At 52.3% G+C, this 14,976-nt stretch overlaps 2 protein-coding genes across 8 annotated transcripts in view; one reads left to right on the top strand and one right to left on the bottom strand.

The window, feature by feature from the left end:
• Positions 1–789: 789 nt before the first annotated feature.
• Positions 790–14,692, bottom strand: NMRAL1 (NmrA like redox sensor 1). 7 transcript variants are annotated; one of them, XM_055242896.2, is made up of 6 exons: positions 14,639–14,692; positions 14,092–14,167; positions 8,949–9,187; positions 5,276–5,525; positions 2,769–2,959; positions 790–1,055 (listed from the first exon to the last, which is right to left on the bottom strand). In XM_055242896.2, the coding sequence occupies exons 2-6, from the start codon at positions 14,129–14,131 to the stop codon at positions 876–878; spliced, it is 900 nt and encodes a 299-aa protein (XP_055098871.1). In that variant the 5' UTR covers positions 14,132–14,167; positions 14,639–14,692; the 3' UTR covers positions 790–875. The 7 variants fall into 7 exon arrangements, with proteins under 7 accessions (XP_055098871.1, XP_055098876.1, XP_055098872.1 ...); XM_055242901.2 differs by having other exon boundaries at positions 14,411–14,655; XM_055242897.2 differs by having other exon boundaries at positions 14,620–14,640.
• Positions 14,630–14,976, top strand: part of HMOX2 (heme oxygenase 2) — a 42,327-nt gene continuing 41,980 nt past the window's right edge. The window contains exon 1 of the mRNA XM_055242893.2: positions 14,630–14,847. The gene's annotated coding sequence lies outside the window, so the exon portion shown is untranslated. The remainder of the gene's footprint in view (positions 14,848–14,976) is intronic.

Genomic DNA, 14,976 nt, shown 5'->3' with positions numbered 1-14,976 from the left:
GTGACCCACCCCAGCAAGCAAGGTGGGTTGTTTCTCCTTCAGTTTTGCTTCCCAGCCTTTGCTGCAGGCAGTGTCACCTTTTCCCAGCAGTGTCCAATTACTGTGCGTTGTGGACCACAGCTCTGCCACATCCGATTTTCCTTTTTCCAACCTGTTTGAAGTTCACCTGTGTCCAGGATGGCACCCCAAGGCCGGTTCCTTCCAGGACAAGGATGAGGAGAGAAAGGGAGAAGCCCGTATCTCCCCTGCCTCCCTGTAGAGCCTGTCTCCAGCTCACATGTTCAGATGCCTCACTAGCTTGAGATGAAAGGGGTGTGTCAGAAGCTCAGCTCCTGGGGCTCCTCTGTGTCCTGTGCTATGTCCCCATCTGTGAATGAATTTCAAATGTGGGAACAGGCTGCTGGTCAGAGCTGTTCTGCTAGCTGAGGTCAGAACAGGCCACTTCACACCTGTTTGACTAAACACGTTTAGGTCACTTGTCCCAGTCACCAAGTGATCCCTTCAGCCCTGGACCCTCCCTTACTGCTGTGTTGGTACAGCCCTGTGCCCCCCCCCCCACTTACTGCTGTGTTGGTACAGCCCTGGACTCCCCCTTACTGCTGTGTTGTTACAGCCTTGGACCCCCCCCTTAATGCTGTGTTGGTACAGCCCTGGACCCCCCCTTACTGCTGTGTTGGTACAGCCCTGGACCCCCGCCTTACTGCCCTCCCAACTTACTGCTGTGTTGGTACACAGCTACCACCCCAACCCAAGTCCTGGAAGCAGAGTCCTTTTCTCCTGGAAGCCATCTGGGAGAACAATGGCTTTATTCAGATGTTGCTGCCTCTGCCCCTCTGGTGCTCCTGACCCCCACAAGGGGCCACAAGGCGGGCAAGTCACAGCAGGGCGAAGTCCCCTTTGTGCTGTTCCAGCCACTGGTCCAGCGTCAGGGCCTTGGGGTTGAGTCTCAGGGTCAGCTCTATGTCACGGTCAGGTCTCAGGGCATAGAAACGGAACATGTTGGCCAGGTCCCGGGCACCGGGAAAGCCAAGCTTTTCGTAGTCCTCAGGAGTCATCTGGAAGCAGAGGAGCCTGTTGTGGCAGGCGTCCTCCAGTGCCCCGGGAGGTGGCGGGGCGGGGAGGCCGGATGGGCTGGGGTCTCCCGACCTGCTACACCCAGAGCCACTATTATCTCGGTCCCTGACCCAGGTCCTCAGTACAAGGTCATTTGAAAACTCCTACTATGAGCCAAAAGTTCAGAAACTGCTGCTCTCCTGAGCCTGCCTAACATTCTAGATCAGTTTAAAGATTGTTCTTGGCCAGATGCTGTGGCTCATGCCGGTAATCCCTGCACTTTGGGAGGCTGACACAGGCAAATCTCTTGAGGCCAGGAGTTCGAGACCAGCGTGGCCAACATGATAAAACCCCGTCTCTACCAAAAATACAAAAATTAGCCAGGACTGGTGGTGGGTGCGTGTAATCCCAGCTACTTATGAGGCTGAGACAGGAGAATCGCTTGAACCCAGGAGGTGGAGGTTGCAGTGAGCTGAGATCACACCACCGTACTCCAGCCTGGGCAACAGAGTGAGACCCTGTCTCAGAAATGAATAAATAAATAAAAAGACTATTATTTTCAGATCATGAGACGAAAATATCTCAGTCCCTTCCAAATCAGAGACCTGCCTGCATCACTTTCTTGCTCAAAAACCAAAGCTTGACCAGACACGGCGGCTCACACCTGTCATCCCAGCACTTTGGGAGGTGGAGGTGGGAGGATCGCTTGAGCCCAGGAGTTAGGCCCACCATGCCTGGCTAATTTTTTGTATTTTTAGTAGAGACGGGGTTTCACTGTGTTAGCCAGGATGGTCTCGATCTCCTGACCTTGTAATCTGCCCGCCTCAGCCTCCCAAAGTGCTGGGATTACAGGCGTGAGCCACCGCGCCCGGCCCAACTTTTGCCTTTTAAGGACTCCAGTGTTTCCCAGATTCTTTTTTTTTTTTTTTTTGGCGTTGGAGTCTCGCTCTGTCGCCCAGTCTGGAGTGCAGTGGCATCTCGGCTCACTGCAAACTCTGCCTCCTGGGTTCAAGCAATTCTCTTGCCTCAGCCTCCCAAGTAGCTGGGATTACAGGTGCCTGCCACCACACCCGGCTAATTTGTTTATTTTTAGTAGAGACAGGGTTTCACCATGTTGGCCAGGCTGGTCTCGAATTGCTGACCTCAGGTGATCCACCTGCCTCGGCCTCCCAAAGTGCTGGAATTACAGGCGTGAGCCACTGCACCCAGACTCCCAGATTCTTTAATGAGTATGTCTTACTTTCCTAATGGTAATAACAAACGTTAGAAACCAGGTACCCAAGAGTCTGTCCAGTAGGCCTCCTGCCCACCCAGACAGGCCAATGGGGGCAGGGGTTGGGCCTATCTTTCTAGACTCTTTCCCTTTAAATCCCCTCCCACAGGGGAGGGGTTCGGCCTATCTTTCCAGACTCTTTCCCTTCAAATCCCCTCCCACAGAGGAGCCCAGCAGGGCCTGCATTTTCACCCCTCCTCGCCTTGGCTCCTATGGCCCCCTCCTCCTGGAAGCTTTTCTCTCTATTTGGTCAAAACATCTAAGTCAGAAATTTCACTCTGTGGCCACTTAGCTCCCGGAACAGCAGAAAATAAACTTTGACAATGAACAAATGAATTTAGATCCACTGCCCAGAGGGGTGGGCAGCCCTGGATACACCCTCCCTATGGGAGCTAGAAAGCCCTGACGAGGATGCCTCAGTCCCCTGGGGCAGGAGGCCCACCTTGGCATCGTGCACGACCTTGCCGGTGTGCTTGGTGAGCAGGGCAGCGTACTCCTCGGCCGTGTGCCTACAAGTGCTCAGCCCGATGTTCTGGCCGACGTATTTTTCTGGCATCTTCAACAGGCTGAGCACCACAGGACCCAGGTCGGACACGGACATGCTGTCCATGGGAACGTCACCTGTGGGCAAGCCTGTGGGGCAGAGATGTGAGCTGGCACATGTCCCAAGGGCAGACACGGGTAGGGACAGAGCCCCTCTCCAAAGGGTGCAAGCTGGTTCTTCCCAGCAGTCAGCTGCACACTCCAGCACTCGGGCATAGCTAAGACAAGTCTTGCTATTTGTGGTAGCACAGAGGCAGCAGTGGAATTGAGTCAGGAAACGGGATGGAATCCGGGTACTGCCACCTAGGGCAGGCTATTGAGGCTCTCTGAGCCTGGGTCACTGCATTCCTTGAATGGGGCTAAGAACCTGGGCCTGCCCAGCTCTCTGAGCACTAGGATGACGGAGAAGGGACAAAGGAAAAGGACTTTGAAAGCTGCTACAGAGAGTGTGGCTGGAGCCCAGGGTCTCCGCTGATCCCGAGGCACCAGCTGGAAGTACTCTGTCATATCCCAAATTCCTGGAAGCTGGAATGTCCACCTCTGGGTGGATACTGCAAATACCAACTCACTTACCAGGAATCCTGATTAACCAGACACCAACGGCTGGCCTAGAGCAGCACGTCTGTGATAAACGCTTGATAAATCCTGAATGAATGAATGAATGACTCGCAACCTTCCAGGCTGAGGTTTCGTAGATGGGGAGGCTGGCAAGTGTCTGGGTGTGGCTTGTGGAATGCTCGGGTCCCATCCTCCTTACCTAGAGACAAGGGCCAATGCAGCTTCCAGTTCAGATCACCTGGGAGCTTGAGGGTGCAGAGCTCAGAGACCGGAGCAGGAGATATGCCTGACTGCAGGTTTTTTTTTTTTTTTTTTTTTTTTGAGAAGGAGTCTCACTCTGTCGCCCAGGCTGGAGTGCAGTGGCGCAATCTCGGCTCACCGCAAGCTCCACCTCCCGGGTTCACGCCATTCTCCTGCCTCAGCCTCCCGAGTAGCTGGGACTACAGGTGCCTGCCACCACACCCGGCTTAAGTTTTTGTATTTTTAGTAGAGACAGGTTTCACCAAGTTAGCCATGATGGTCTCGATCTCCTGACCTCCCAAAGTGCTAGGATTACAGGCATAAGCCACCACGCCTGGCCTTTTTTTTTTGAGACGGGATCTCGCTCTGTCACCCAGGCTGGAGTGCAGTGCTACAATCTCGGCTCACTGCAACCTCTGCCTCCTGGGTTCAAACGATTCTCCTGCCTCAGCCTCCCGAGTAGCTGAGATTACAGGCGTGCGCCACCACACTGGGCTGGCTAATTTTTGTATTTTTAGCAGACATGGGGTTTCACACCATGCTGGCCAGGCTGGTCTCGAACTCCTGACCTGGTGATCCGCCCGCCTCGGCCTCCCAAAGTGCTGCGATTACAGGCGTGAGCCACTGTGCCCGGCCAGCTTTGCAAACTATAATAAATGGTGGTACCAAGGGGTTACTGCTACCACCAGACTCGGCCCACCAAGTGAGCAGAACTCCCATGGGCTATCTGCAGCCCCGCAGGCCCTTATTCGAGGGTGACCTGGCATTCAAGCAGAGGAAGGAGTGGCCAGCCAGAGGCCCAACCCCTCCTGCCCTGATCACTGAGTGACCAGCAGGACACAGGTTGGGTGAGCCTCCTTCCCAGCCAGGGCCAGTGCACCTAACCTGTTTATAGCCGCGACGGGCACTGAGAAGAAAGAGCTTTCCTAGTTTGTGAAATCTGCAACTGAACTTCATTTTCCAAATCCTCTCCTCCTTGTCTTTGGTTTTTTTGTTTTGTTTTGTTTGTTTTGAGATAGAGTGTTGCTCTTGTCGCCTAGGCTAGAGTGCAGTGGCACAATCTCGGCTCACTGCAACCTCCACCTCCTGGGTTCAAGCAATTCCCCTGCCTCAGCCTCCCTAGTAGCTGTGACTACAGGTGGGTGGCATCACGCCCAGTGAATTTTTGTATTTTTAGTAGAGACGGGGTTTCACCATATTGGCCAGGCTGGTCTCGAACTCCTGACCTCAGGTGATCTCCCCAGCTCAGCCTCCCAAAGTGCTGGGATTACAGGCATGAGCCACGGTGCCCGGCCCTCCTCCTCATCTTTGAAGGAGAACTGACAATCAGTAGGTCCTCTCTGTAAAGCCTTCCAATGGACCAAGCGAATATCGTGTCACCATCATCTCAGTAGATATTGCCACCCCCGCGAATGTTGGTATAAAGCCCATCTCACAGAACAGGAAGCTGAGGCCCCGCAAGCTAACAGGACGTGCTCAGTCCTGGGCCTAACGTGAGGGAGCCACGGCTTGAACCTGACACCACGTGACAGCGGCCCGCGGTCTGCTACACCAACGGCTTTACAAGGCGAGAGCTCTGCCTCACCATGTGCGAGGAAGGGCACTCACTCAGCAAGTAGCTCTTTCCGTCTGGGGCTTTCCGGGGCAAGAAGTGGGAGAGGAAGTTCTCAAAATAGCAGGACAGCCGCACACTGGTCATGGGAACGCCAATGTCCCGGAAATATTCCTCCACCTCCCCTTTGCCGTCAAAGTGCGCGGCGGCCAATCTCCCTGCCGTCAGCTTCTTAATGTTCTCCAGGCCGCTGTAGACCACATAGTGGAGGCCCAGGCGCCTGGCCAGATCAGCAAGCAGCTTCCCCTGGAGGGCAGGGAAGGAGAGATCACAAGGCTCAGTGGAAGGACGTCTGTCCCTGGTCACGTCCCCAGTGTTCTAATCCCGGAGCGGCCACCATCTGCGAGGTTAACAGCCAGACCCCACTTACCCCTGAGGAGGCCCCCTCTCCTGGAATGATGTTCACACACGACACCACGCCCGTTAACACAGCCCCGGAAGCCTTCTACCAGCCACCGACTCTGGCCCACCATGTGCAACATAGGAGGGGCGGGCAGGTCGGCTGCAGGGGGACGGCCTGCATGGAGCCCAAAGGACAATGCACATGTCCCATCTCTGCTGGCGTGAGAACACCCTGTCCATGGAGCTCAGCCATCTTCCTTGGAGAGCTCTGGAAGGCTATACAGAGGCAGCACAGCTGCCTAGGTTCCAATCAGGCTCTGCCATGTACGAGCTGTGTGACCCCAGAGAAGTGATGGCACCATCCTGACCTCGTTGGTTAAATGCAGATGACAACACTCCCTACTACATGAGGTGATGGCAGGGATTCGGATGGTGGCCTCCAAAAAGATATGCCGCATCCTCACTCCTGAAAACTGGGAATGTGACCTTATTTGGAAAAAGGGTCTTGGCAGATGTAATTACATGAAGGATCTTGAGATGGGAACATGCTGCACTAACTAGATGGGCCCTAAATCCAGTAACCAGGGTACTCATAAGACACGGGAGAAGAGACGACACCTGGAGAAGGCCATGCGAAGAGGGAAGTGGGGATTGGAACTTTGTGGTCACAAGCCCAGGAACACCTGGAGCCATGAGAAGCCGGAAACGGTGAAGAAGGATTTCCCTCAAACCCGTTGTTCTGTTTTGTTTTTTTTTTTAAGATGGACTCTCGCTCTGTCACCCAGGCTGGAGTGCAGTGGCGCGATCTCTGCTCACTGCAGCCTCCGCTTCCTGGATTCAAGCAATTCTCCTGCCTCACCCTCTTGAGTAGCTGGGACTACAGGCGCCCGCCACCATGCCTGGCTAATTTTTGTATTTTTTGTAGAGACAGGGTTTTGCCGTGTTGGCCAGGCTGGTCTTGAACTCCTGACCTTAAGTGATCTGCCCACCTCAGCCTCCCAAAGTGCTGGGATTACAAGCATGAACCACCAAGCCTGGCCTCAAAGCCTCTGGAGAGAGAGTGACATTGCTGACACCTTGATTTTGGACTTCTAGCTTCTAGAATATTAGAGAATTGATTTCTGTGGTTTTTGTTCTTGTTTCTGAGACAGAGTCTAGCTCTGTCGCCCAGGCTGGAGTGCAGTGGCGCAATCTCGGCTCACTGCAACCTCCACCTCTCGGGTTCAAGCGATTCTCCTGCCTGGGCTTTCCGGGGCAAGAAGTAGCTCCTCAGTACCTGGGATTACAGGTGCCCGCCATCATGCCCAGCTACTTTTTGTATTTTTAGTAGAGATAGGGTTTCACTGTGTTGGCCAGGCTGGTCTCAAACTCCTGACTTCAAGTGATCCGCCCGCCTCGGCCTCCCAAAGTGCTGGGATTACAAGCGTGAGCCACTGCGTCCAGCTGATTTCTATGGTTTTAAGCCACGTGGATTGTGGTCCTTTGTCGTGACAGTACCAGGACGCCCACACGGAATCATCAGGATTAGAAATAAGATCTGCTGGGCTGGGCGCAGTGGCTCATGCCTGTAGTCCCAGCACTTTGGGAGGCTGAGGCAGGCGGATCACCTGAGGTCGGAAGTTCGAGACCAGCCTGACCAACATAGAGAAACCCCGTCTCTACTAAAAATACAAAAAAATTACCCGGGCATGGTGGCGCATGCCTGTAATCTCAGCTATTTGGGAGGCTGAGGCAGGAGAATCACTTGAACCCGGGAGGCGGAGATTGCCGTGAGCCAAGATTACACCATTGCACGCCAGCCTGGGCAACAAGAGCGAAACTTGGTCTCAAAAAAAAAATAAATAAATAAAAGAAATAAGAGCCTGTAATCCCAGCACTTTGGGAGGCCAAAGCGGGCAGATCACCTGAGGTCAGGAGTTCAAGACCAGCCTGGCCAACATGGTGAAACCCCATATCTACTAAAAATACAAAAATTAGTTGGGTGTGCTGGTGCGCACCTGTAATCCCAGCTACTCGGGAGGCTAAGGCAGGAGAATTGCTTGAATCTGGGAGGCAGAGGTTGACGTGAGCTGAGATTCCACCACTGCACTCCAGGCTGTGTGACAGAATGAGACTCCGTCTTAAAAAAAAAAAAAAAAAAGATCTGGCCGGCTGCGGTGGCTCACGCCTGTAATCCCAGCACTTTGGGAGGCCGAGGCAGGCGGATCACGAGGTCAGGAGATCGAGACCATCCTGGCTAACACAGTGAAACCCCGTCTCTAGTAAAACAAAAAATTAGCCGGGTGTGGTGGCGGGCGCCTCTAGTCCCAGCTACTGGGGAGGCTGAGGCAGGAGAATGGCGTGAACCCGGGAGGCGGAGGTTGCAGTGAGCCGAGATTGCGCCACTGCACTCCAGCCTGGGCGACAGAGCGAGACTCCATCTCAAAAACAAAAAAGATCTGCGTTAATCAGAGAAGTTGTCTTTGTCCGCTCTATATAATGGGCTTCTAGGTAAGACCATAATTGAAGAAAGGGTCAAGGCTAATAACAAGTTTGGATGGGTACACGTGGACATGAAGGCAACAACAGATACTGGGGACCACGGGAGAGAGGGAGGCAAGGGTTGAAAACCTACCTACTGGGGGCTGGGCGCGGTGGCTCACGCTTGTAATCCCAGCACTTTGGGAGGCCGAGGCGGGCGGATCACGAGGTCAGCAGATCGAGACCACAGTGAAACCCCGTCTCTACTAAAAATACAAAAAAAATTAGCCGGGCGCGGTGGCTGGCGCCTGTAGTCCCAGCTACTCGGAGAGGCTGAGGCAGGAGAATGGCGTGAACCCGGGAGGCGGAGCTTGCAGTGAGCCGAGATTGCGCCACTGCACTCCAGCCTGGGCGACAGAGCGAGACTCCGTCTCAAAAAAAAAAAAAAAGAAAACCTACCTACTGGGTACTGTGCCCACTACCTGGGTGACAGGTCCAGTCACACCCCAGACCTCAGCATCACTCAGTATACCAGTGTAACAAACCTGTGCGTGTACCCCTGAATCTAAAATAAAAGTGGAAATTATTTTTTAAAAAAAACAACTTCTAACATTTTTGATTAAAAAAAAAAAAACAAACAGGCCAGGTGTGGTTGCTCACTGAGCCTGAGACTGCCTCAAAAAAAAAAAAAAAGGCATTGGATGAGAAAGCAACAGCGTCCACCTGCTTCAAAGCCTAGAGCAGGCTGAGGCATGAAGAAGAGGGAAAGGCCTGCAGTGGTTGGCCCTCCCTGCAGAGGCGGAGCTCCTCCCAGGCGCTCTGCTCCTAGCCCGGCCCGGCCTCCCTGCAGCTCCCGCCTGCCCTCACCTGCTTGACCTCCTGCTCCTGGCTGCAGCTCTCCCAGTAATTGGTCACGATGAAGGTGGCGTAAGCCCCATTCAGGGCCAGCTCCATGCTGACCTGGTCATCTTGGTCTCCCTGCACTACTTCTGCACCTTGCAGCCTCAGCTCCTTTGCTGCCTTCTTCCTAGGGTTTCGGGTCACCACTCGAACCTTGAATGTCCCATCTTCCAGGAGTGTGCGGGCCACGGAGCCACCCTGGGCACCTACAAACAGTCAAAAAGACCTCTCAGGTCAGACCTGCCTGAAAGTCCCACTGAAGGGCGAAACCCCGAAGGGAGTGCTCCACCACAGCAAGGAACATCCAGGAAACCTTCTCGGCGACGATTCTCATTCAAGTATTTTTATTTTATTTATTTTATTTTTTTGAGATGGAGTCTCACTCTATCACCCAGGCTGAAGTGCAGTGGCACGATCTTGGCTTGGTGAAACCCCGCCTCTATCAAAAAGTACAAAAATTAGCTGGGTATGGCGGCACATGCCTGTACTCCCACCTACTCAGGAGGCTGAGGCACGAGAATTGCTGGAACCCAGGAGGCGGAGGTTGCAGTGAGCTGAGATTGCGCCACTGCACTGCAGCCTGGGTGACAGAGCGAGAATCTGTATCAAAAAAAAAAAAAAGGCCAGGCGCGGTGGCTCATGCCTGTAATCACAGCACTTTAGGAGGCCAGGGCGAGTGGATCACAAGGTAAGGAGATCGAGACCATCCTGGCTAACACAGTGAAACCGTCTCTACTAAAAATACAAAAACTGGCCGGGCGTGGTGGCTCACGCCTGCGGATCACAAGGTCAGATCAAGACCATCCTGGCTAACACGGTGAAACCCCGTCTCTACTAAAAATACAAAAAATTAGCCGGGCGAGCTGGCGGGCGCCTGTAGTCCCAGCTACTCGGGAGGCTGAGGCAGGAGAATAGCGTGAACCCCAGGGGGCGGAGCCTGCAGTGAGCCGAGATCGCGCCACTGCACTCCAGCCTGGGTGAAAGAGCGAGACTCCTTCTCAAAAAAAAAAAAATAAATAAAATAAAATAAAAATAAAACTACAAAAACTTAGCCAGGTGTGGTGGCACCCGCCTGTAGTCACAGCTACTTAGGAGGCTGAGGCAGGAGAATCGCTTGAACCCAGGAGGTAGAGGTTGCAGTGAGCCCAGATCGCGCTGCTGCACTCCAGCCTGGGTGACAAAGCGAGACTCCCTCTCAAAAAAAAAAAAAAAAAAGGCCGGGCGCGGTGGCTCAAGCCTGTAATCCCAGCACTTTGGGAGGCCGAGGCGGACGGATCACGAGGTCAGGAGATCGAGACCATCCTGGCTAACACGGTGAAACCCCGTCTCTATTAAAAATACAAAAAATTAGCCGGGCGTGTTGGCGGGCGCCTGTAGTCCCAGCTACTCGGGAGGCTGAGGCAAGACAATGGCGTGAACCCGGGAGGTGGAGCTTGCAGTGAGCCAGATCGCGCCACTGCACTCCAGCCTGGGGCACAGAGCAAGACTCCGTCTCAAAAAAAAAAAAAAAAAAAAAGAAAGGGTGGGGTGGGGGCTGGTGCGGTGGCTCACACCTGTAATCCCAGCACTTTGAGAGGCCAAGGTGGGTAGATCACCTGAAGTCAGGAGTTCGAGAACAGCCTGACCAACATGGAGAAACCACTGTCTCTACTAAAAATACAAAATTAGCCAGGCATGGTGGCACATGCCTGTAATCCCGGCTACTGGAGAGGCTGAGGCAGGAGAATCGCTTGAACCCGGGAGGCAGAGGTTGCGGTGAGCCGAGATCGCACCATTGCACTCCAGCCTGGGCAACAAGAGCGAAACTTGGTCTCAAAAACATAAAGGTAAAAATATTTGTGATGTAATAAAGTAAAAAAAGTAGAATACAAAACCATATTCAGGCTGGGTGCAGTGGCTGTAATCCTAGCACTTTGGGAGGCTGAGGCACGTGGATCATGAGGTCAGGAGTTCAAGACCAGCCTAGCCAAGATGGTGAAACCCCATCTTTACTAAAAATAAAAATAAATTAGGCCGGGCGCGGTGGAGCCTGTAATCCCAGCTACTCGGGAGGCTGAGGCAGGAGAATCGCTTGAACCAGGGTGGCAGAGGTTGCAGTGAGCCGAAACCCAGCCACTGCACTCCAGCCTGGGTGACAGAGTGAGACTCTGTCTCAAAACAAAAGAAAAAAACCATATTCAGATCTTGATGGGATTTGAATTCTTCCTGAAGTAGAATATAAACCCATATTCAGATACACAACCATATTGAGATCTGCTCAAAAACGGGACAAAGAAAAATAGTTAACAGAAAGGAATACAAAAACTTATTCAGATCTCAATGGAGCTTGAGTCACACAGGCATGCGCATCTGTCAGATGTACCCTTAAGATTTTGTGCATTGCAGCTGGGCCCGGTGGCTCATGCCTGTAATCCTGACACTTTGGGAGGCTGAGGCAGGCAGATCTCTTGAGCCCAGGAGTTTGAGACCAGCCTGGGCAACATGGCGAAAAATACAAAAATTAGCTGGGCGTGGTGGCATGTGCCTGTAGTCCCAGCTACCAGGGAGGCTGACGCTGGAGGAAAACCTGAGGCCGGAAGGTTGAGGCTGCAGTGAGCCGTGATCACACCACTGCACGCCAGCCTGGGTGACAGAGTAAAGCCCTGTCTCCAAAAAAAAAAAAAAATTCTTTATTATATGTATATTTTACCTCATAATTTAAAAAAATCTGTAAACAAATACGGAATTCTAGCTAATGTTATGCATGCTTTAGTATGGAAGGGCGGTGTACACATATCTGCAATTTACACGGAAATGCATCAAAAATAAGGACTGAGGCTGGGCACAGTAGCTCATACCTGTGATCTAAGCACTTTGGGAGGGTAAGGGGGATGGGTTTTGCTTGAGGCCAGGAGTTTGAGACCAGCCTGGGCAGCAGGGTGAGACCCAGTCTCTACAAAAAATTAAAAAATCAGCTGGGCCTGGTAGCACTCATCTGAAGTCCTAACTACTCAGATTGAGGCAGGAGGATTGCTTGAGGCTTGGAAGTCAAAGCTGTAGTGAGTGATGATTGAGCCACTGTACTCCAGCCTGGGCAACAGAGCAAGACCCTGACTCCGAAAAAAGTATACACCAATGTTCCACGGCAGCATTATTCATAATAGCCAAAAAGTCGAAATAAATCAAGTATCCATCCACTGATGAATAGATAAACAGAATGTGGTCTATCCATACAGTGGAATATTATTCAGCCATAAAAATAAGTAAAGCTGTCAGGAGTTCGAGACCAGCCTGACCAACATAGTGAAACACCGTCTCTACTAAAAAAATACAAAATTAGCTGGGTGTGGTGGTGCACACCTGTAATCCCAGCTGCTTGGGAGGCTGAGGCAGGAGAATTGCTTGAACCCGGGAGGCGGAGGTTGCAGCGAGCAGAGATCACGTCATTGCACTCCAGCCTGGGCAACAAGAGAGAAACTCTGTCTTAAAAAAAAAAAAAAAAAAAGTAAAGTTGGCCAGACGCCGTGGCTCAAGCCTCTAATCCCAGCACTTTAGGAAGCTGAAGTGGGCAGATCACCTGAGGTCAGGAGTTTGAGACCAGCTTGGCCCACACGGCGAAACCCCATCTCTACTAAAAATACAAAAATTAGCCAGGCATGGTGGCTCACACCTGTAGTCCCAGCTACTCAGGAGGGTGAGACAGGAGAATCGCTTGAATCCGAGTGGCAGAGGTTGCAGTGAGCAGAGATCACGCCACTGCACTGCAGCCTGGGCAACAGAGCGGGACTCTGTCTCAAAAAAAAAAAAAAAAGAGTAAAGCCCGGACACACACTACAACATGAACAAACTTTGAAAACATGCTAACTGAAAGAAGTCAGACAGAAAAGGCTACATATTATGATTTTATTCATATGAAATGTCCCAAATAGACAAATCCATAGAAACCAAAAGTAGATTGGAGCTTTCTAGGGGTTGGCTGGGAGGAGTAAGAATGGGGAGTAACTGTTCACAGGTTCATGGAATTCTTTTTTTTTTTTTTTTTGAGATCAGGTCTCACTGTGTCACCCAGGCTGGAGTGCAGTGGCACAATCAGGTCATTGCAGCCTTGACCTGCTGGACTCAGGTGATACTCCAACCTCAACCTCCCAGGTAGCTATAGGTGCAGGACACCATGCCCCACTAATTTTTGTATTTTTTGTAGAGATGAGATTTTGCCATGTTGCTCAGGCTGGTCTCAAACTCCTCAGCTCAAGCCATCTGCCCATTTGGTCCAACTAAAGTGCTGGGATTACAGGGTTGAGCCACTGCACCTGGGCCAGAGTTTCTTTTTGGAGTGATGGAAATTTTCTAAAATTGATTGTGGTGATGGTTGTACAATTCTGTGAATACACTAGAAACAGTGAGTTGCACACTTTAAACAGGTAGATTGTATAGTATGTGAATTATATCTCAATAAAGCTGTTATAGATATTAAATATGTATAAATAAGAAAAAATAGGAGTGAAATAATATGCTATCATTTGAAAAAATGGTAACATGTTATCTACTCTGGCAGGATATTCAAGAAACTTGGTAACAGCGATAGATGAGGTGGAAGAGGAGGCTAGGAAGAATATTTAATTTTGGTATCATGTTCAAGTACTCCTATTCAAGTAAGTTAAGTAATTTTTTTTTTTAATTTGGAAAGCAGGTCGGGCATGGTGGTTCACGCCTGTAATACCAGCACTTTGGGAGGCTGAGGCGGGTCGATCACCTGAGGTCAGGAGTTTGAGACCAGCCTGACCAGTATGATGAAACCTCGTCTCTACTAAAAATACAAAAATTAGCCGGGCGTGGTGGCATGCACTTGTAATCCCAGCAACTCGGGAGGCTGAGACAGGAGAATCGCTTGAACCCGGGAGGGAGAGGTTGCAGTGAGCGGAGATCGTGCCATTGCACTCCAGCCTGGGTGACAGAGCAAAACTCCATCCAAAAAAAAAAAAAAAAAAAAAAATGGAAAGCAATTCGGGCCTCGTTCCTGCGACCACAGCCCCAAGCTGGGTCGGGGGTCCCAGTGACCTTACCCCTCCCTGCAGACCCCAGGACGGGCGGTCTTCAGGACTAGGCGCCCTGGCTCTGGGGTTTCGCTCACCTGTGCCTCCGAAAACCACCACCAGTTTCTTGTCCACCATGAGGACGAGAATGCGACGAATGCGGTCCAGAGAGATCTGGGGGTAGTGAGAGGCGTGGAGTTGGGGGTGGGGCCGGGGTTCCCGCCAGGAGCGTTAACAGACACCCCCATTGTCTGCGCACCGATTATGTGTCGAGGGGGGCGGCTGGGCCCGGAGCGGCAAGATGCCTGTCCCGAGATATCGGGGTCCCGCGACCCACCTCGTCTCCCTTGGGCCCGATCCTCTCCTCCTTCCCGCCTCCCCCGGTTCCGGTCACCCGCCCCCTGGCCCGGGTCTCACCGGCTGGAGTGACCTCCTCGCCGCGGCCTGGCCGGGACAAGTTCCAGGATCCCGGACCCCGATTCTGCGGCCGAGTCCACCACAGAGGCGGGGATGGAGCTGCGCTCTAGGCGCCAACTCCCTCCCTGCAGCTCCGGCCCCACCCGGCAGAGCGCCGCTCCCGGAAGCCCAGCGTCCGAGGACCCCTGGCTGCAGCCGCCAATCCCGACCTGTCGGCCGAAACCCCACCTCCGGCGCAGTTGGCGCCTCCTGGATCCCGCGGGACTCGGCGTCTTTTCCGGGTTTGCGGGCCCCAGGCACGTGCGCAGTGAATTTGTGTAAATCCAGTTAGACCAAAATGAGCAAGGTGGAGAGCCGCTTAACCGGATGCTACAGGTGACGACTGGGAGGAGGAAAGAAATTACCTCTTTATCTTGCATGAACATCTGAATTTTCAGGTATTGGGCGTCAGGCAAAGATAATTAAAGCTATGTCCATGACTCTTATCCCTTGAGGCCTTGTCCGCTTGATATTTTATTTGCCTAACTCAATTTTAAAATTTTATGATTTTTATTTTTTTTGAGACA

This window comes from Symphalangus syndactylus, chromosome 14 (assembly GCF_028878055.3).
Source record: "Symphalangus syndactylus isolate Jambi chromosome 14, NHGRI_mSymSyn1-v2.1_pri, whole genome shotgun sequence".
Taxonomy (NCBI): domain Eukaryota; kingdom Metazoa; phylum Chordata; class Mammalia; order Primates; family Hylobatidae; genus Symphalangus; species Symphalangus syndactylus.
The sequence above is the reverse complement of the archived record's forward strand: the minus strand, read 5'-3'. Positions and strand labels throughout refer to the sequence as shown.